This window comes from Lissotriton helveticus, chromosome 1_1, assembly GCF_964261635.1.
Source record: "Lissotriton helveticus chromosome 1_1, aLisHel1.1, whole genome shotgun sequence".
Taxonomy (NCBI): domain Eukaryota; kingdom Metazoa; phylum Chordata; class Amphibia; order Caudata; family Salamandridae; genus Lissotriton; species Lissotriton helveticus.
In genome coordinates this window covers 1004515804-1004537451 of record NC_136057.1, presented here as the reverse complement: position 1 = coordinate 1004537451, position 21648 = coordinate 1004515804, and the positions used below count along the sequence as shown (strand labels likewise).

Here is a 21648-nt window from a genome sequence, read left to right as displayed (position 1 = left end):
TTTTTGTTTTTAAAGTTATAGCAAAAGCACAGAACAGTATTGCGACAAGTCTGGGAAAAGTCACAGGATTTGCCTCCCTGGGCACATCCTGTTCTTGTGCTCTGCTGGGGTCCGGGATTTGTGTACAAAACAGCTACAATTTGACCCAAGACACGTGGTTACCAAGTGGAGCCCCAGGGCTAAGAAACACTACATGGCTTGGAGGGGGCAGTGAGAGGAGGGGGTGAAGTTGACCTAAATATGTACCAAATGCTCAGAAACACTAGTTAAACACAAATGAAGGACCATCAAATATAAACTTTATGTAACTGACATTAACTCCAAATTGTTTCAAACCGAAGTCCTAGCTGGGGAGCACCATCAGATTAGTCATGTCTGCTTCCTCTGGATCAGACAGATGCATTCTATAGATCTGTCTATTTCAGCTTGCCCCCACTCCAAAATAGCGCCCGTGAGGATTGCAGCTTTGAGCTACCTGTGCCGGGGGGAGAGAGCCCTAATATAATTTTCTGAGCACCTTCAGAGTCACATGGAAGGGCCTAAAGCGAGACCAGATTTGTACCCAATGCATGTTTACTTTTTGTAGTTTTTTTAAAGGCAAACTCGACCCAAAGGTATCAGAGCGCTTTAAATGAGCGCCACTTATGTTACACAATGACACATTCATTTTTGGTAGGCACTGGGAGGTTAAGTGATTTGCCCAGAATCACAGGATGTTCAGCCGACACAGAGGCTCAAACCTTTTCCCCAGCTCCTAAGTTGGCATCTCTGGCCCTTACCCCATATCCTCTCCCCTTGGCACCAGGAGCAGAGCTAAAAAGGTGTAGACGTTGATCCAAAAATAAAACAACTGATCAGAAGCACATTTTCAAGACAAAGCCGTTAAAAATAAAATTTCTGGTTGAAATAAACTTCATATTGCTTACCACATAAGCTCTAGGCGGCACTAAGAAATTAATCCTGTCTCCAGTGCTTTCTCAGGACCGGGCACACCCATCTTCTGCAGCGTTGCACGTGCTCAATTAGATAAGTCAAAGTTGCCACTGCACAAAACTCTCATCTCTCTCCAGCAGGGACATTATTCATTGATGTTATCTTCTTGACACATTTATTGTTCTTTGAAAACTGCTAATTAAACATTATACTTTGCAGTGCTTTTAACTGCTGCCTGCGGACCCCCTGGGAATGTGCCAGGGACCCCTGGGGGTCCGCGGACCACAGTTTGGGAAGCACTGGTGTAGCGCGTTGTCCTTCAGGCCACTCTCGATTCTTTCCCACCAGGCTCAGAGTTACCTAGTGATATGCTGTTTTTCACTTAGAGCATTTAGATGTATGTTAGATGGAAGTGATATTGGGCACCCAGTCTCTTCAGTTATCAGCTGTACAACTGCGAAGGTAGGCCTTCTAGGGGTCTCTAGTATCTCCACCGACCACCTTACCGTTGTTTCCCAGTTGATGCCTGTTCCCTAGGAACACCCCTCCTTGATCTCCCCTGCCAGTACATGGGCTGGGGAGAGGCAAACCCTCGCTGTCCTCCTGACTGTAAAGTTTGGAAAGATTACTTCTCTTTCAATCTTTCCATGCTGACAGGTGCCATGCATGCCATCTGCAGGGACAGCGGTACGCTAGAGAATCCTCGCCCCACTTGTTTCGCTCGATGGAAGTGAGTGTTACTTTCAGCAAACCCATTAGGATTTTCTCTGGTAAGATTGCTTTGTTTCGCTTGGACACTTACCAATTCTTTGAATAAGCTGCTATTCTGGTGTCAGTGACTTGGAAGTTTTTAATAATTCTTGTGTTTAGCCTGGTTCAACAAACTTGGTGTTTGACCAGACATAAGGGTCAATCATAACTCTCGACTCATCATCCTGAAGATGGTCTGACATATATGCCACTAAGACAGACACGTCGACAAGCTAAGGAACTGTTTTCTGTTTTCATCAGATTCATTTTCCGTTATGACATTATTCTGGAATAGATGTTTACACAAATGACTCTGAGGTCCTAATCTCTGTATAGCATTCATCAACCTCAGTCATTGTGTTTGGTTATCATTCTTTGTACCCTCTTTGTTTGTTCACATTAAATAAGTTCATATTTTGGAAAATGCACACCAGTGTTGGAATTGTTTACTGTAGATTTATCATGATATAAATGAGCGAATACATGTTTTGGTTGTTCAATTGTTAGCTAATGGTGGGGGCTTGACAACAGTTATTTGTTTAAATGGTTTCATTTAGTTTATTAATTAAAAATCCCATGTAGGCGCATTTACTTACCAATAATTACATTTCCCAAGCCTCTAAGGGTAGATTGGGTTTCCTGCTTTTTTCTTATTGCATCTTGGTCAGCAGGCACTTTTGCTGAGCGGGTTGTTATCCACGCATGATTGACACCCTGCACTAGGGTTCGCCAGTCTTCTGACTGTGATAACTCCCCACCGCTTGTTTAGTACCCATACCTAACTTCATGAGTTAGGACGATAACACCATTGCTGCCATATGAAGTTTAAGATGGGCGGGTGGTCGCAGAGTCTTGAAGTGTGGCTTCCATTTTGCAGTTCATCTGCCCGCCACAAGTAGGTGTTGGTCTAATGCTGTACTTACCTCTCTCCCTTGGGAGCTCACTTCTAATCTTTCTTTGGTACTTGACCAAAAATTATGATGTTGAACAAATTACTTTCTCCCTGTGTTTTAAGTTTCAATTGTGTGTGATGTGCATTTGTAAAGGGTTAAACTTTGTAATGTCAAAACTAGGCACACCCACGTTATACTGCAGCTCATGTCTGAGATGTTGCTGATGCAATACAGTATTTTAATTAAAGCCCTGGACTGCTCCTTAGGTCTAGGCTCATGCAAAATCAGATACCCAATTTAATAGAAAAATCAGCAGCTAAGAAAACATAATTTGCATTTAATTGCAATATGTGGAATGACTACGTAAGCAACAGGAACAGCCGACTCAACGTATGGACCACCACTGAACCCACTGTGATATCCAATTTAACATCACAAACCTCTTCTACCACATGCATGCTTCTGGTCAGTGCTAGTGTACTCAACTCTAGTGGTGCTCCTACTTACTGTACTTTATACAAGATTTGGAACAGAGCATGAGCTGCAGGGTACCTGCCGTAATCTGATTAGAAAATAAACAATACAACTCACTTTTCATTGTCCACTTTTTCAGTTATTGGAACGACTCCAGATGAATTTAGTGCTTGTCTGAGTATTCAGAGAAATCTGACGATATGGCAAAACGAGATTACTTAAGTAGTTAGCGATCCTATCTCATCGTCTTGTGGCCTTAAATGTAACTTACTGCTCAGCTGAAGTAGGATCTGATGTACTTCATAATAGATTTCTTTTCAACAATTCTTGCATTCATGCTTTATGCAAATGTTGACCAAGGTTTTCAAAATGACATTTTGGAGTTTCTTTAATTCCTTAATTTCGAAAGTAGAGGATAAATTCCTGACGTATTGTTTGGAGAACTGACTGCAAGGGTTTTGATGTACGACATCAAACACAATATACTTTTAATCGGCGTAATGATGTTGAAATTAATCACCTAACAGTGTTCTGTCTGTCCACACTTCTGCTATATCACTGGTTTCTGATGAATACTTCTACCTGCAGATTCCTCCCCTGTAGAATTACCTCTGGTGTTAGACTGGTTCCAGAAACTTAAAAGTTCTCATGCTGTCAATATGGAAACTGGCTGTGTGTTGACGCTAAAAGCGGCATCAGATGATATTACTGAAGCCATATAGCACCCACTTCAGCGTAACCACGTCCGTTTTCTTCTTTTATTGGGTGTTCAATGCAGATCCCGAACTCTCTCTAAGGAGTTTTCTTCACATCACACATTTTTATTGCAATATCATGCCTCCAAGAAATCAGGATTTGAACCCTGTAGGGACTTTGAGGGACAGATGTCCGTAACAGATCCCCACTCCATCTGCCTCTAGTGTCTCGGATCGGACCATGACTCTCATGACTGTAACTCATGTCAGAGCATGCCTCTGAAGCCTGTCAGAGCGGGAAGCAAATCTGTTCATGGCCAGTGATGGAGAAGAACGGCATATTTAACGATGGCGAAGGTCTCATTCTAGGTTGCTTTCCTCCACTCTTGGGAAGGAAAAAGAAGTACAAGAAACATAAGAGGCACACAAAGGTAAGCCACCTCTGCTCCCCCGACTCCCACAGGATCTTTGTCCTTGGAAACAGAGATGGTTGCCTTGGGGCCCTTAGTTCCTCCTCCGAGCGGCACTGCTCCATTGACTCTACTAGACATGTTGTGGTTTCGATGCAGGGTTTTGGAGTGTACAAGAAATGGTGGCGCCTGTGCTGGTAGCGGTGAGCATGGGTAAAAACAACAAAGTAAGAACGGTGCAACTAGGGCAGAGGAGACCCGAAAACCTCTGTGGGGGTTGGCAAGGGCCCAACACAAAAGATACAACACAAGTCCTGTGCACACGTCATAATGAGTTAGTCAAGCAAGTTTTTTTCTCTTGGATGAACAATAAGAGCGTGAATCTTGGGTAATGAGACAAGGTATACACATGGTGAGAGTTTCTTTCAGATGTATTAAGCCTTCCTGTTCTGGAAGGGTGATATCAACACAAAAAGCCAGCCGACACGTGTTTCGTCAAGCAAGCCATAAGCTTGTGATTCTTCAGGGCTGTGGGCGGTATGAGTAAACCATTATTGGGTGGCCGGTGTTAATTCCAACCCGGTATTCACGGGTAAATTGAAAGAGTGCGGGAGAAATCCAGCACTACGGAAGCACACCACGATTACCACACAGCTTCTACATACAGGCAGCCATTTAACGACGGATGTACCCGCCCGTTTTTCTACTTCTTTTGAGATCCTTCACCTACAACTCTTTCAATTTACCCGTGAATGGCGAGTTGGAATTAACAATCCAATCTTCTTTGATGGACATGACCTTTGATGGCGTTCTATTTTCTGCGACAAGGCAGACTCCGCTCTTGAGCGGTTCTAGGAATCTTGAGCTACAGCCAGATCCTTGGGCATCATAGCTACCTCCTGTCTGCCTTTCGTGGCTATGGAAAAGGCGCCTATCCACATCCGGTCCGGCCCAGCCCAGCCACTGAGTCATGCAAGCTTTCCAGCCTCTGTACGCCCGTCTATGTGGGACACAGCATTCTCGTGTATCAGGGAGCCAGCAGGCAGGCCTTCAACGACCAGTCGGAAGCAGGATCGCCTCCTCCGCTAGCAATCCATCACGTCCGACAGGTGGGTCCGGAAGATCGTCTGAAGGCCTACTCCCTCCCCTTCGAGACTACCCCTCCTGCCATGCTGCCCTCCTACGACCGAATGTCGGAGGATCATTTTGTGCTTCTCCTCGATGAGATTACGGCTCTCTTGACCAAGGGAGCCATGGAGAGGGACTCTGTGCCAGAAGTGGTGCCCTAGAAAGACCAAGGTATGCATCCTATTTTAGACCTTCGGACCCTCCACTTCTTCCTCCGGAAGGAGAAGTTCAAATGCTCACTTTAGCTAGGTCCTTACCGCCCTCGACCCAGAAGACTCCATGTTACCGTTGGACTTGCAGGACGCTTATTTCCATATCCCCATCCTGCCTTCCCACAGACCTACAGTTCACTGTGGGCCACGAGCACTTTCAGTTTACTGTGCTCCCGTTTGGCCTTACCAATGCCCCTCGGGTGTTCAAGAAGGTGATGGCAGTGGTCACAGCCCATCTTCATAGATCAGGGGTACTAGTCTTCTCCTATCTCGACGACTGGCTGTTGAAGGCGAGCTCGCCCCAGGCTGTCGTCTCCCAACAGCCAGACTACGGTGGACCTCCTGCACTTGCTGGGGTTCACTATCAATATGCCAAAGTCACACCTGACTCTCTCTCACATTCTCCATTTCATTGGGCAGCTCTGGACACAGTGCAGTTTCAGGCCTATCCTCCTGAGCTGCAAGTCCTGGTTATTGGGGATATGATATTGATGGTTCAGCCTCTATCCCGAATTTTGATGAGGATGACTTTGAGGCTGCTGGGCCTCATGCCTCCTGCATCCTGCTGGTGGATCATGCCAGGTGACATATGCGGGCTCTGCAGTGGGACCTGATGTTCCAGTGGGCACAGCATCAGCTGCATCTTCCTGACTATATCCTAGATCTCGGAGGGAACTGCACAGCAACTGCAGTGGTGGCTAACGAACCAGAATTGGGTCAGAGACTGCTATCTCTCCTTTCCCAAACCAAGTCTAAAGGTGGTGAAAGATGTGTCCTGGGATGGGCCGGCCACCTGGGAGAGGCGGAGATCCGAGGCGTCTGGTCTCCAGCAGAGTCTGGTCTCCATATCAACTTTCTGGAGCTCCGGGTGATCAGACTGGTACTAAAGGCATTCCTTCCCTCTCTTAAAGGGAAAGTCCTGCAGGTGTAAACGGACAACACACTGCCATGTCGTGGTGCAACTACCAGTGGAACATCAAGGCATAACCCTGGCGGTTCAACACCTGGCGGGTTCTCTGAACGCCAGAGCAGACAAACTCAACCGCCGGTGCCTGGTTGATCCTGAATGGCATCTCCATCCAGAGGTGGCGCAAGGTCTCTTTCAGAGATCCTTGCTTAGATCTGTTTGCCTCCGAAGAGAACACACAATGTCAGCAGTATTGTGCATTGGAGTTTCCAAGGCGGCGCTTGCTCGGCAACGCTTTTCGTCATGAGTGGAGTTTCGGCCTCCTCTACCTCTTTACCCTATTCCACTTCTGCACAGAATGCTCACGAAGATCAATCATGACCGAACTCAAGTTATTCCTGTGACTCCAGATTGGGCACGAAGTGTCTGTTATTCCGACCTTCTGACCATGGCCATTGATCCTCTGATCCGACTGCCTCTTCTGAGGATCCTCAGTCCCAGCAGCAGGGGATGGTTCTTCACCCTAACCTGTCCAGCCACCTGCTCCTTGCGTGGAGATTAAGCAGAGGAAGTTGACAGCTTTTGATCTTCCTCCTGAAGTCTGTGCTGTCATCTTGGCAGTGAGGTGTCTCTCCACTAAATCGGTATATGCCTGTAGATTGAACAAATTTGTGGCATGGTGCACAGCAAAGGCTGTTGATCCCCTTTCTGCCTCTCTTTCAGAATTTCTTTTGTACATAATTTCTTTGGCTCAGCTGGACTCTGCTTTGGGCACCCTTATGGGTTATCTTGCAGCTATCTCTGCCTTTCTTGTCTTCGGATCAGCCTTCCTATTTCAAGTCTCCCATTGTAAATCGGTTCCTTAAGGGCCTTACTCGTTTGTTTCCTCCTTCCCCTTTCATAATACCCCAGTGGGATTTGAATGTATTCTTTAATTTAATATTGACTTTTCTTATGTGCGCTCCCTTCGAGTCTTTTCAGAATAGCCTTCTTAGGCTTCTCACTCTGAAAACTACTTTCCTTATTGCCATCACCTCTGCTCGCTCGAGTTAGCGAGCTTCAGGCTCTATCTTCTAAGACTCTCTGTATAAAGTGGTGCTTCAAACAAAAGCTTTGCTCCTCTCTAAAGTGGTCACACCTTTTCATGTGGGACAATTTATCACTGCCCACCTTTTTACCGCTCCTTCATCCCTCCAAAGAGGAGGAGAAACTCCACTCCGTGGATCCAAAACGTGCTTTGTGTTTCTATCTTGACCATAACAAAGACGTCCGGGTTGATGATCAACTCTTCATTGGCTATGTGGGCACCAAAAAAAGAGCGGGCTGTGGAAAAACCGAACATTTCTCGATGGGTTGTTCTCTGCATTAAAATATGCTATGCACTAGCGAAGAAGGAACCTCCTGTGGGGCTGCGTGCTAACTCCACTAGATCAACAGCAGCAACCACTGCGCTAGCACTCGGAGTCCCAGTCCTTGATATGTCAGCAGCGGTGTGGGTGTCCCTGCTCACGTTTACCAGACACTACTGCCTGGACAGCCAAGTCCAGCGGGGTGGGTACCTTGCCTGTTCTGTCCTCCAGGACTTCCTCATGTGATCTTGGTGCGCAGACGGGGTTGGTTTTGCTGGGATATCTATTCAAAGGTAAGGAATATACAACTAATAGTTTTATCAGATAAACAAGTTACTCACCTTTGGTAACAATGTATCTGGTAGAGACATAGATTAGTTTTAGATTCCTTACCGCCCTACCCATCCTCCCCGCTTTACGAACTGATTTCTATGGATAGGGAGTCTCTTAAAGGCCCATATTTTTGACGCACCAGTGGTTTGTGTCTTTAATTACTTCTTTCGTGGTAACTCATGTTAGCATCCATGCACGCTGACATCAATTGTTGTCTATATAGATCCTGTGACATCAATTCCAGTGCTCACGGCGCTAACGACGGACGCGGAGCGACCAATGCCAACTACCAACGCGCTAGGGTACTGCTGTTGAAAAAGCTCCGGATCCGGACTGACACCTGGGGAAGATTCTAGGGAAAAGAATCTACAACTAACAAATGTCCCTACCAAATACATCATTACCGAAGGTAAGTAACTTGTTCAGTAGTGCATAGACCCTTAGCTGTGCTGTCCTCCTTCACCTCTGCAATGCGAATTACACTTGTTTTAATAGGTTTATTAATTCTTTCTTCGTGTTTGTGTCTGTTCTCTTTGCCTCTTTGACTACAGTGAAGCAGCAGCCCACGCTGTGGCCACACTTGCTGAAGCCACCCTCCAGGGAGGGGGACAGATAGTCTTGTCCGGTGAGACTGCAGCAGCAGTTGGAGCACTTACAGGAGTCCAAGACGCCAATGGTAAGATAAGGGAGGGGGGATGAATGAATACACCCTTTGCATCACTTTATGAGCCTTTTATTCACCTCTGGGAATGCAATAAACAAGACCGAATGCAACTAATTTCAGAGAGCTTTGATTTATGCTGAGTTCCTGCATTAAGAGGTCCTGTCATCCAGAATGGAGGTTATTCAAGTTCAAGGCACCTCTTAAAGCCTAACCACACATTAGGTAGTCCAGTTAAGATCCCCTTAGATAGTACACGATGTCTTGTAATCCTGTTAATGGTGACATTATGGCCCTTAGTATGAACCCCCTATGTTTGGATTTGCAAACCTCTTCTTGAAGCATAATTCTCATCTTGAGGGTCAAAGATAACACAGGCACCCTCCTCCCTTGGTCCCTTATGCTAATAATTGTTGCAAAGTGATACCTTTTTGGGTGGCCTCCCCTGGTTTTTCATTTTCTTTGGAACTTGCCAGCTGGTAATCTTAAACTATAATACTGGGACACTGCTATCCAGTGCATACTGTATGTGCTCGGACACCCAAAATATATCGAAATTGGCTTAAAACCCAATTGGTGCACATTTAACTTTCCTATAAGGCTATAATATATAGGGCAGAAATAAGACCATGGCATGGAAAGGTCAGTACCACTTGTGGACTGCATCACCTATTGTGAAATCTATTACATTGTCAGTTAACATATGATTTCAGGCCTACCATTTGCAGCTTGAACCCTGCTTCCCCAACCTGTACAACTCAGCCATTTTGGCAGGTATGGCAGACTGATTTAAAATATTAAATAATTCCCACTGCAAGGTAGATTGCAGAATATGTAGAGGGTAAAATGTTTGACATTAGAAATAGCATGTGTCCCCAGTAACTCGGCCCAAAACAACATTGTCATTGGTCAGGCTGTAACTGGTACATAGAAAAAGTCAAATGTAGAACTTTTGACCTGAATGAGCTAAGGCTCCAAAGACTTAATTTATGTTCAATAAAGATTCAATCCAATGATGAAGTTGGATTATTAGTAAATATTTTCAGGGACACTGAAATTATGTGCTTTTGTGGCTGCTCCGTTTTCCACATAATTATGGTTTGTTTTACTGCATTTGCGAAATGATCCATCATCTGTAACATATTCTGCAGATTTTAACAAAAAATATTGTTTCTAAATCAAATGTATCAAAAGTTACTAAAAACGTGCGGACACGTGCTGCAGCGAAGTGCAAGGTTCTTCGCAAAAGTTGACTGGTCCCCTTTTTGTTGTCTATTTGGGTATTAAACTAGTGCTAAAGAGATGAAACCTTTACCTGCACCGTGTTAACTTCTGTAAAAATTACAAAACAATTACATTTTTTTATCATAAAATGTGCAGCATAATTTACTTTTTCTTGCTCCATGATTTAGTCAACCATACCACATAATTTGTTCCTCCCCTGCCACATAATTCCAGTGGCCTAAAATATATTGAAAATCTAACTTTTAAAAAGTAACATTTACCCTGCCTCAATACTGCTGGGAACTATTTTGCATTGACTGTCCAGCCATTGCCCAGCCTGTACTTTGCCTGAAAGAGGTGTGAAAACTGCTCCCAGGGCAGGGACAGTGGCCTGGGATTGGTGAATTGTTTTCTTCCCCTGGCAGGAAGACTAACTGGGGTTAGCCCAGGAACTTAATTTACTTCAAAGTGGTAGTCCTGTCACAAGGAAATGTTAGGTGACACATACAAAGGCCTCAGCCTTTGTCCCCCAAAACACCAAACCCTGTGGGAGGAAAGCTACCCCCAGAGCCGGTTTTGAGTGACCACAGAAAAGGGAACTCCTCTTTACCTTGGCCTCTTCTCTGGTTGGGCACACAGCTTCTGCACAAGGGAAGAAGGGGTACTCTATCTTTAATTTTGGGATTGAAGGGCACTGTGGGATTGTTTGCAATAAGCAAACAAGAACTGTTGTAAACTGTTGTGGGTTGCCCCCAGGTTAGGAAGTGATTAGGAGCGATCCCGACCCATCCACTAGCTGGTGCTAGCAATAAATGTGCCCCCCAAGCACCTCCTGCGGGCACTGGACCTGCAGAAGATCACGAGAGGTCTGGGCCTGCTGTCTGTGATCCAAGGGTTGCACTGAAGGACCAGATCGGCTCCCCTTTTGTACCAGGAACAAAGAAGTGGACTCCTCGGGTCAGTTGGCTGTCTTCTTGTGTGGCTGCAGGGATACAGCTAGCTACAACAGGCTTTTCCTGGAAATGCCTAGCTGACCAGGGGCACCGGGACCTGAACTGAACCTTGCTGTTGCCCTCTGACACCCTGAGAACCTAAGTGTCCTCGGGGCCTTAGAAGTGTACTCCTGTGGTAGTTTAATCACCGGAAGAAAGTCTGGAAACATTGAAAAGCTTTTCCTCCTGAGTTTAATGGTGGCCTACAGGAAAAAAATGTCCGACTGGCTGTTCCACAGCATTGGATTGAATGTTTTGCTTCATCCCAGTCCAGGCTTCCATCACCTCCGAAAAAGACCATCTCCCTATTCTAATTTGGCTAAATTACCAGTGACAAATTGTGAGAGGCTGGCTTAGTAAATGGTGCTCACTTGTGTAAGTTTAGCACCCTGCACTAATCCAGGCAACCCTTGTGGTGATTTTAGTGGTCTTAGACAACGTTAGAAAGCTCTCTAAGTGGTTAGCTGTGGAAAGCAGCCTTCAGGCATAGTCTAGAAGGAGTGTAAAGTAGCTTGTTTTACCAGTACTTAATCTTACGGTACAGGTTAAGTGAAACGAATCACACAGTGTAGTTATAAAATTAGATATTTTATCACAAACACGAACACGTTGCTGTATCTCTTACCTGGAGATATAAACACAATATACACAATACTTCGAAAATAGAGCACGTAAGTAGCACAAATACACAGTGGTCTCCAGGGGGAGACCAAACCATATACTAAAAAAGTGGAATGGACCCAGAATACATTGAAGAGCTGGGGACCCAAGGAACCACCTAAGAATAGTACCTAGGAACCCCACAGAGGTCCTGTGCAGAGTGGGAACACAAACGCACGCTCTGTTAGTCAATGGGTAGGTCACAGTTGCAATTTTAAAGAAGGACCCTTCCCAGTGGACCCTGAAGGCACCCCATGGAAGGTTGGAGAGTCACCCCACCCGTGGATACCACAGGAACCAGGATACGAAGACTAAGGGGTCTGGTGGAACCCAAAGGTGGATTTGGGATGAGAGGTACCTGCAAGCAATGGGGACAGTCTCTATGCCACTCTGGAGTGACCAGGAGGCACAGAAGACGAATGCCCACCGATGTCGGAGATGCAGGAGAGGTTGACAATGCCCTTGAAGTTGCAGCTGTGCGGACGAGACGATGCTGTAGAAGACCAGGAGCAGTTCACAAGCTGTCAAACATCGGATGAATCGGTGAAGGTTACGTGCTGCGGTGTTGGCTTCTGTTGATGTTGACATGCTGAGAAAGTCGACCAGAGCTTCTTCGGTGTCCTTATTCCGGCTCCGACGGGGGCCGATGAGAGCAGTAGTGTGTGGTGGCCGGTGCGAAAGCGAGATATGCGCAGTGGTGGTCAGTCCAGAGAAGTTCGGTGGTGTGGCTGCAGGTGAAGTTCCCGCTGCGGAGAAAACGGGGTTGAGCGCGTGTCCAACTGTGTGGGTCGGTGCGGTGACTAGCTGCTTAAGTCTAATGTTGGTGAGGTTCTCCAGTAGGGATGTGGTGTTCTGGTCACTGGGGTTGTCCAGGTGGAAGTTGAGGTCTCCGACTAGGATGTAATAGGTGGATGTGAATAGTCTGGGGTGCCATGAGGCGTCCGATTGCGTCTGTGAAAGGTAAGCGGGGGCCGGGGGTCCTGTAGACAAGGGTTCGGCGGAGGGAGGTGTTGATGAGGGAAATCAAAAATCCCATCTCAGGGGTGTGCACTAACACCTGACCTTTAAAGCAGCATGAAAAAGTTGGCACAGAATCTGTAATCAAGAGAAACATATTTATTAAATTACAACAAGTGAGGCCATGTCACACAGAAGCCGCAGCACTCTGTATGAGATGGTCTGAGGACTGAAGGCCACAGTATCTCTTATATACCCTCACAGGGGCTAAAAAAGGGCAGTACAAGTACACATAAGAAGAGTTACACACATAGATGGTCATACAGAAAATGCACAGTCGACAAGTAGGAGGAGCTAACAGTTTTGCCAATGCTAGCAAGCACATCCTGACAGTTACAGAATATTAGCAGCTGCAAGCACCACTGAGCATGTGCAAAGTAGGAGGAAGAGGCTAAATATACCGAGCAGAGAACAGCAAGATAGGACTGAGTACATGGTGAGCACATGGCCATCTAAAATGGCTGCCAAATACAAAATGGATACCATAGAAAGACAAGATAGTCTCTAAATACAGGATGTCTTCTGCTAATGCTTAATCTAATCGCTGCTAAATTACGACAGACGACCCTTTCAGCATTAGCTGAAGACATTCCCATGATCCAGTAAGAACATAGAAAATATTTGTACATTAATTTTCACAATTTATCAATATCCTAATTCATTGCTATGGGAGCATTTTCCAGTCTAAACATTTCACTAAGGGTATCAGCAGGAATCCAAGAAAAACGGGCATTGGATAATAATAAACATACAGACAGTAGGAGAAAGCAATGGCCACTATTATAAACAGAATTATCATTTTTCTTGGCCTAAGCTAAAGCAAATCCTAAAATTATCTAGTAGACATTTTCAGGGCTCCTATGCATTTCAGTGACTATTCATTTTAAATTTCAGAATAGCTAACAGCTCATATCTAATAAAAACATTTTCCAATTGACTGTTACATTTTCCTTTTATGATGGCTAGAACATCAAGCATATCTGGGACCAGGAGGACCACACAGGGCCATAGGAATTAGGACCAAGAGCTGCAAAGGGCTGCTCTTCAAAAATGGGACAACTAAAGGGATACATTATTAACAAAAAGAGGAAGTCCTTGGGGAAATTGAATCTGCTGTACAACCAACCAGAGGGGGAGTCTTCTCCCTGTGTCCGTTTGAGCCTCACAGGCAGGCTCTTGTTGTTTCCACGGTGGAGCTGCACAACTCGCAACTCAAGAATCACAGTCCAGTTTCAAGGAAAAAACGTCTCTTCTTTCAGGATAGGGCAGTCACCCAACAGGCAAATGCTCTTAGCGATCCTGTCCAGTGTCTCAAACAGTGCACCACTTTTCTTCACTTCAATCTAACAGGCACCAGAGACACAGCACTTGAACCCTAATCTCAAGTCCTTCCCTATCTCCTATATTGCTCTGCTGGCGCACCGCTCATTCGTTGGGGCTACACATTTGCATCCAGTGTACCCAGGTATCACTTGACCAACAAACAAAGGTGCAAACTTGTATTCACATAGGACCAGAAATCAGAGGCCTTATTCTAGGATCTCTGAAGCAACCCTTGTTTCAGAAGGGGTCACCTCAAGCAAAGCCTCCTTGCCATTCTGGTCGGTCTGTGACTCTCAGCTAGGCATGATCCACGATTTCTCCTTTCTGATTTGTGACCCCGTCTTTCGCTCAAAACAGTGGCAGGGGTACACACTTAATCACAGGGCTTCCGCCTTCACTGAGGTCCTAGTTGCCAGCAATGCTTGTGCTGGTTACCTTCACTTTGGCTTCAAGCTGCACTGGTGCTGACGCTGATTCCCCAGGCTGAATCTGATGTCCGGGCCCCTCTGGTAGTGGTTTGTACAGCAGCAAATATCTATTGGTGGACAGAACAAATTGTCTTTAGACAAGGCACAGAAACAGTCTATCAATAGAGTGTTAGAAAATACTTCCTAGTCTTGGGATGCCCCATATATTAGCAAGGCACCCAAGAACCACTTCCATCTATCTATGTGAGAGTAAAGAAAAACACAGGCTGGACCTATTGGCAAGTATACAAAAAACAATTCATTGCAGGGGATTTGCAAGCAGGTGGCCTGCAATCTTCAAAGGAGTGGCCATACACCATGGGACTATAGTGATATAAAACAAAATACTGTCATTGTCATAGAGTACAAAGACAAAAGTTAGTAGGTAAACAGCACCTCTAGCCTCTTCAATTGGGTTTCCATGTGAGAGCATACCCTCATCCATCTAAAGGTAGACAACTACATAATGGATGTCTTCACACATAGTGGCATTGTCTAAGGGGGTAAGCACACTTTCCTCAATTATTAAGTGCAGGTGTTCCTAAATTCCTTATCTAGAACACCTCAAAAAGAGAAATCACATAATACAGATTATCAGGGACATGTAGACTAATTGTGAGTCAGGTGGACTATACAATACAAAAGCAATAGCAATGTAGAAACAACAGACAAGAACTAGAGTCCTGGTATTTCTATGATTAGGACACATCTGATCCCACCAAAAATTAAAGCAGCAGGGAAAAAGAACTGAAAACCAAATTAGAATAGGCATTTGAATTTGTCATACTAAATACACGTGAAAGTATCTCCTATTGAGGTGGACAACTGATCTTACTATAATCTATCACTACCCTAACAGTCAGACTAGAAAACATCAGAGTAGGCCTAAAGAAAAATTTTGAAAACCAGTTTGGTCATACAAAAGGGAATTACACATATTATAGAGGAACCTGATACATCACTGTAGTCTGGAAATGTAAACCTCTAAATGGTGAAAGAAAAACGAAAAAGAAAATAGGACTAGAACACAGCTAAAATCCCCAAAAACTAGGCACAATGTGACATCAATCAGGGGAGAAGTAGCAAAAGAAAAATCTATAGGAAGGACAAAAAATGACTTGGGTGATAATCAAGTTTGTGACATAATGCCAAGAGCATGGGTGATACAAAAAAGTCAAAAATAGTACACATATTATAACTCTACCGCTGGCCACTACCCATCTACGGTAATCTCAGCTAGTGATCCCATTCCTTCCTTTCTCGGGGAAAATGAAACCTGGTTTCCTTTTAAGACAGAACGTTATTTAACTAATACTATATAGAAATTAGGTCACCTTGCATAAGAGTCACAGATCTATAATTGCTTCCTTAGGTCCAATCAAGGAAATATAAATGTGAGGCTGCCTTTTCCTTAAGGGAAAAGAGCAGTAACGACTAAAGGTGGCACACTTTGCTGTATATATTATAACCACATAGGCATGCACTTGGTGAAGTGCTGTCTGTTCTTGCTCACAATATATCAATATCATATATCATAATTTAGTATCAGCAAGTTTTACTACTTAACAAGTTTTAACCACTGTTGCTCAAAGGATATACATAGTCATGTCATCCCTTCACAACACAGCAAAACTTACAAAAGCAACAACATGGATCACAAACATACATAATATAGGACATGTCATGCCAAGCCATCAGATATACTTTGCTGTATACCTAAGCACAGAAAAACACAATAGCATGCAACACCATTTCATGCACTTTCTGCACAATAAACACTCCAATAACATTTAAAAAAAAACATTCGGGCCCATTTTAATTTTGTCAGACTTATACCTAAATAACACCTTCTTTTAATCCATCCTCACCCTTTTGACAGCAGATCAAGCAGTCAGTGAAGATCAGCTGTCAAATATAACTTACTGTGTCGCGTCAGACACACAGGAAAAGCAGGGAAAATTCATAGAAGAAATGCAAAAAACATGAAAAATGCACAGATAATTCATTTCAAAGAAGTCATAAAAACACATCTTTGTTTCATCATACAGCCAATACTTCACATAACACACAAAATCTCAAGTGGAACCACCCAGCTTTTGTAAATGTACAAAATATCTTAAGCAATAACTCTTTCACAGCCTCTGCGTGTCCCTTACACCGGATTGGTGTCAGTACAACGCGTTGTATTACAACGCATTCCGTTACAACGCAGATTTTACAACGCGGGATCCATTACAACGCATGTCATTACAATGCATGGCATTACATCGCAGATGCTATTACAACGCATGGCATTACATCGTAAGTATAGGTAAGTTGACTTTTTTTTTTAAAATGTTATTTAGTTTATTGTAATTAAATTTTTTTAAATAATTTAATTAAAAGACATTTAAAAATTGTCATTAATTTAATTTAATAAAATAATATCTATTTAATAAATGTAAATATAATAACAATTGTAATTAATTTAATTTAATTAAATAAAGTAATTAGTTTAATGTATATATTTTTTATAATGAAATTAAATTAAATTAATAATATTAAATTATTTAATTTAATTAATTTAATTAAAAAATGTAATTAATGTAAAATAATTAATTTAATTTATTAAATATATTTCTATTAATTTTAAAATGGTAAATATAATTTAATTATCCCTAAAGCCAAACCCTGCCCTAAAACCTAAAAACACCCCTGTACCCCAAAACCCAAACCCTGCCCTGAAACCTAAAAACACCCCTGTACCCCAAAACCCAAACCCTGCCCTGAAACCTAAAAACACCCCTGTACCCCAAAACCCAAACCCTGCCCTGAAACCTAAAAACACCCCTGTACCCCAAAAACCAAACCCTACCCTGAAACCTAAAAACACCCCTGTACCCCAAAACCCAAACCCTACCCTGAAACCTAAAAACACCCCTGTACCCCAAAACCCAAACCCTACCCTGAAACCTAAAAACACCCCTGTACCCCAAAAACCAAACCCTACCCTGAAACCTAAAAACACCCTGTACCCCCAAACACCTATACATATACTCCTATACTCATATTTATTTAAAAAATTACTTAAAATAATAAATTTAATTTATAATATTTAAAAACATAAATAAATATTTTTATTTATTTTTATTTATAATTAATATTAATTAAATCATTTATATAATATTAAATAAAATTAAAATAAATTATATACTTACCAATACTTACGATGTAATGGTATGCGTTGTAATAGCATCTGCGATGTAATGCCATGCGTTGTAATGCCATGCGTTGTAATGGATCCTGCGTTGTAATAGCTGCGTTGTAACAGCATTACGACGTAAAAGTTGCGTTGTAAGTGATACACACCCCCTTACACCAACCCCCCAGTGTAGGCCCTGCTGTTTATAAAAAGCTGTGTCAGGAATGCACTCTTCAAATGTCGACGTGAATGGCTCCTTTGCGTGACGCTTTTCCAAGCAATCATTTCACCATTTGTTGTCACATACTCCTAAGCCCCCACCACACTGACTTAAAGGTCAAAATCTGGCTGGAGCACCAAGCTTTCTTGTAACCTCCCTGGGGCCCTCACTGTGAAACTGACAAAGACAATAAGTCTCTGCAAGTCTGTGCAATAATCAACCCTATTTAAAAAAAGACATTTTAAATATATTACTTCTTTTAGAGAACTACAATTTATTTATTCTCAGAGCCTGTGAATAATTTATGGAACATAACAACACACCATACCAGCTTCATAATAAATGTGTGTCACTATCCCATGCAATATTGTATCAACCTTAAATAAATGAATGGCTCAGTAGGCCCCGCTGAAGTCAAAAACTTTCAACCCTGATATTAAACATAAGCCTCTGCGCTGGGCACATTAACTCACTAAGCTATGAAAAAGAAAACGTGCACATTTGTATTATACTTGAATGTATGCATTCACTGAAGCCTAAGGCATTATAAAACTAGTTTAAATGGCAAGAAAGCCTTTTAAAATGGTCTATTTAACTCAATATCGACTTTGCAATTTGAGGTACTTAAAAATAAATAACCTATACTTGTATTACATATTAATCATCCTCAGAATGTTCTTTACAGATTGCAGAAATCAGACTTAGACATATCTCATATAGATTTTTAAAAAAAAATGAGTTCTTACGCCTGCGCCAAGTGAAGGTCCCATACATAAATGTCCTCATTATGCAGTACTGCACAACTTAAATTAAATTATCATGCTAGGAGGTCACAGTATGAGTATTAAGCTTTATGAATATCAAAAAACGATTTTTAAAAGCACTTATTTTGTTTTCCAAAAATTTTTTATGTCATAAAAAATGACTCTCCATATTTCGTTTTTGTAATAATCCTATATTTAAAACCAAGCTGCATCCCTATTATAAATCTGCCCCTTGCTTATGTTTTTAGAGCAACTATTCACAAGCCTAAGTATATAAGCTCAATTTTAAATATACGACAACTTCGCGCCACTTTTGTTTGAAAAGGACAATGATTTTAGCAACAGAGCCAGACATGTGCTGACGAGAAAAATGCTAAAAGAGAAGGAAAACCGAAATTGAAATGTCTGTCTGTGATGCAAATAATTAACCTTATTTTTGTAAACCTTGCTTCCAAAATAACACTCTGAGATGCAAAGTTGCACGTTTAACTAAGGAAGAAGTCCTGGCTAAATAAACGAGGCCTGCGAAAATAACATCTGTGCCCTTGACGGCAGGCCCTACCCAGTGTTAAATTTCCTGGAGGCAGCCTTACTAAAAACAGACATTCCAAGCTTTGAAATGCGTGTTTAAGAATACATATTTTAAGCTCAGAAAAACTCACTCCAGCTAAACTGTTTTGCCTGTAAGCATCTTAATGCAATGTATATTAAGTAAACACGCTATGAGTGTGTTGTCTACAAAAACACACAATTTCATTTTTCTGCTATAGGCCTTTAATATTCCTAGTGAATAAGAATTTTAAGTTTATCCCTTAAACATTTAACAGTTGTACATGTGCGCTATGCCTTACCCTATAACTTTAAGGAGAAACATATAGTTATGTTAGCACATCACATAGGTCATTCCTGAATTTCTATCGAATTTTTATCCAATATTAATTAATCTAACATTATGTTTAACAGACTGAAAACATCAAAAATAACCACAAAAATACATGAAAGGGGTAAAACAGAAAAGACACACAATACAGCGCGCTTTAGCCATGTTTCATAAATAGCGACGACGCAATGTACAAGCAAAAGTTACATGAATGGGAAAAACCCACAAACCAGCTAGACATTTAAACACACCTTTTAAACCATGGGTCAACACTAAAGCCAGAAACAAAACAGACTGCATCCAAACCACCTGTGTAAATACCAGTGGTAAGTCATATTTACAAGGAGAAACCCTATTCTCAACAGTATTCTAAAAACTGAAGTAGAAATACTTTCAATTCACTAATTCAGGCTGGCAGAACACCAAAAACCGCTCTGCATATCTTCATACATAAAATTGCACAGAACAAAGGATCCTCATGTGTATTATGGGCATATTTAAATTCCCTGGGGAAAAATTTCACCAAGGAAGAAATATGTTTTCATACCTAAAACCTATTTTAAGTTTTCCCTCTAGGGGAAGCCGGCTAATTCAATTCATATCTCACTATGGTACCTCTCATAAAACTACACATTTTACATGTGAGTTTGGAACAGGCATGCAAACATAATGCAAAATATGCATTATCATAATCTAAAATGGCACTTAATCATTGCGCCGCTCATAACCATAAATGGAGAAACATCTCCACATTACCTGCCTACATGTGTTGCAACGCACATATCACATAATCCATATCATAAATATGATCGATCATCCATACATATCCATATCCATAAGCCACAGCAAGCGTATCCTAAAACTGCCTTGCGAGTCACTGGCTACCATAAGCTCACAGTAATTACCATACAATGGTTCTTACCAAGCACGAGCGTCCAGGTTCTATCTGCCAAGTTTGAAATGACCTAACAGTCTTTTCCTTTGAAATATTCACGCCAGAAATGTTCTCAGTCAGGGGTGCCATCATGTGGAGGATCAAAAATCAGGAAGGTCAGAAGTAGACTGGGCTACAGAGACTAAGAACCCCCAGAATTGGTACCTCCTTTAGTAGAATCCTGCCTTGTCTTCCTCAGTAAATGTCTGACTCCTGATAAGTTCACTCCTTCAGATAGTCACCGCTCTGATGAGCCCCACGTTGGGCGCCAAATGAGGGAAATCAAAAATCCCATCTCAGGGGTGTGCACTAACACCTGACCTTTAAAGCAGCATGAAAAAGTTGGCACAGAATCTGTAATCAAGAGAAACATATTTATTAAATTACAACAAGTGAGGCCATGTCACACAGAAGCCGCAGCACTCTGTATGAGATGGTCTGAGGACTGAAGGCCACAGTATCTCTTATATACCCTCACAGGGGCTAAAAAAGGGCAGTACAAGTACACATAAGAAGAGTTACACACATAGATGGTCATACAGAAAATGCACAGTCGACAAGTAGGAGGAGCTAACAGTTTTGCCAATGCTAGCAAGCACATCCTGAGAGTTACAGAATATTAGCAGCTGCAAGCACCACTGAACATGTGCAAAGTAGGAGGAAGAGGCTAAATATACCGAGCAGAGAACAGCAAGATAGGACTGAGTACATGGTGAGCACATGGCCATCTAAAATGGCTGCCAAATACAAAATGGATACCATAGAAAGACAAGATAGTCTCTAAATACAGGATGTCTTCTGCTAATGCTTAATCTAATCGCTGCTAAATTACGACATTGAGGTTGGTCTGGATCTGGAAGTGGAGGTTTTCCATGGCTGTTGTTGGGTTGTTTGAGTGTGTGGTCAGGCGGAAGGTGTTCTTGTGGACAATGGCGATGCCTCCTCCTACTCTGTCAGCGTGGTCCTCGTGGGTGGTTTTGTTGCAGTCACATTTTTCCCCAATCCTGGAAAACGTTTCACTGCTCCCCTTGCCAGGAGCACATTTCCAACCTTTCTCTATAAGGGAAAATATTAGAGACAAGCTGATAAAAACCCATAAAACATGCAAGTTAGTATCAGACTAAAAAGGCAATTCCAACCATGGGGATCTATGCTTACCGCTACACCCAGCCCCAGTATGTAGATCTGGGGAAAGGTGGCAAAATAAGGGAATTGCTAGTATTGAAACCCTACTATGGTAT

The 21648-nt window shown here is 42.6% G+C and overlaps 1 protein-coding gene across 5 annotated transcripts in view; it reads left to right on the top strand.

The window, feature by feature from the left end:
• The window catches only part of NRF1 (nuclear respiratory factor 1), a 547404-nt gene that overhangs the window by 401459 nt on the left and 124297 nt on the right, over positions 1–21648 (top strand). For all 5 annotated transcript variants that reach the window (XM_078677627.1, XM_078677621.1, XM_078677613.1 and 2 more), the window contains one exon: positions 8636–8760. In XM_078677627.1, coding sequence (XP_078533753.1) covers positions 8636–8760 — 125 coding nt within the window. The remainder of the gene's footprint in view (positions 1–8635; positions 8761–21648) is intronic.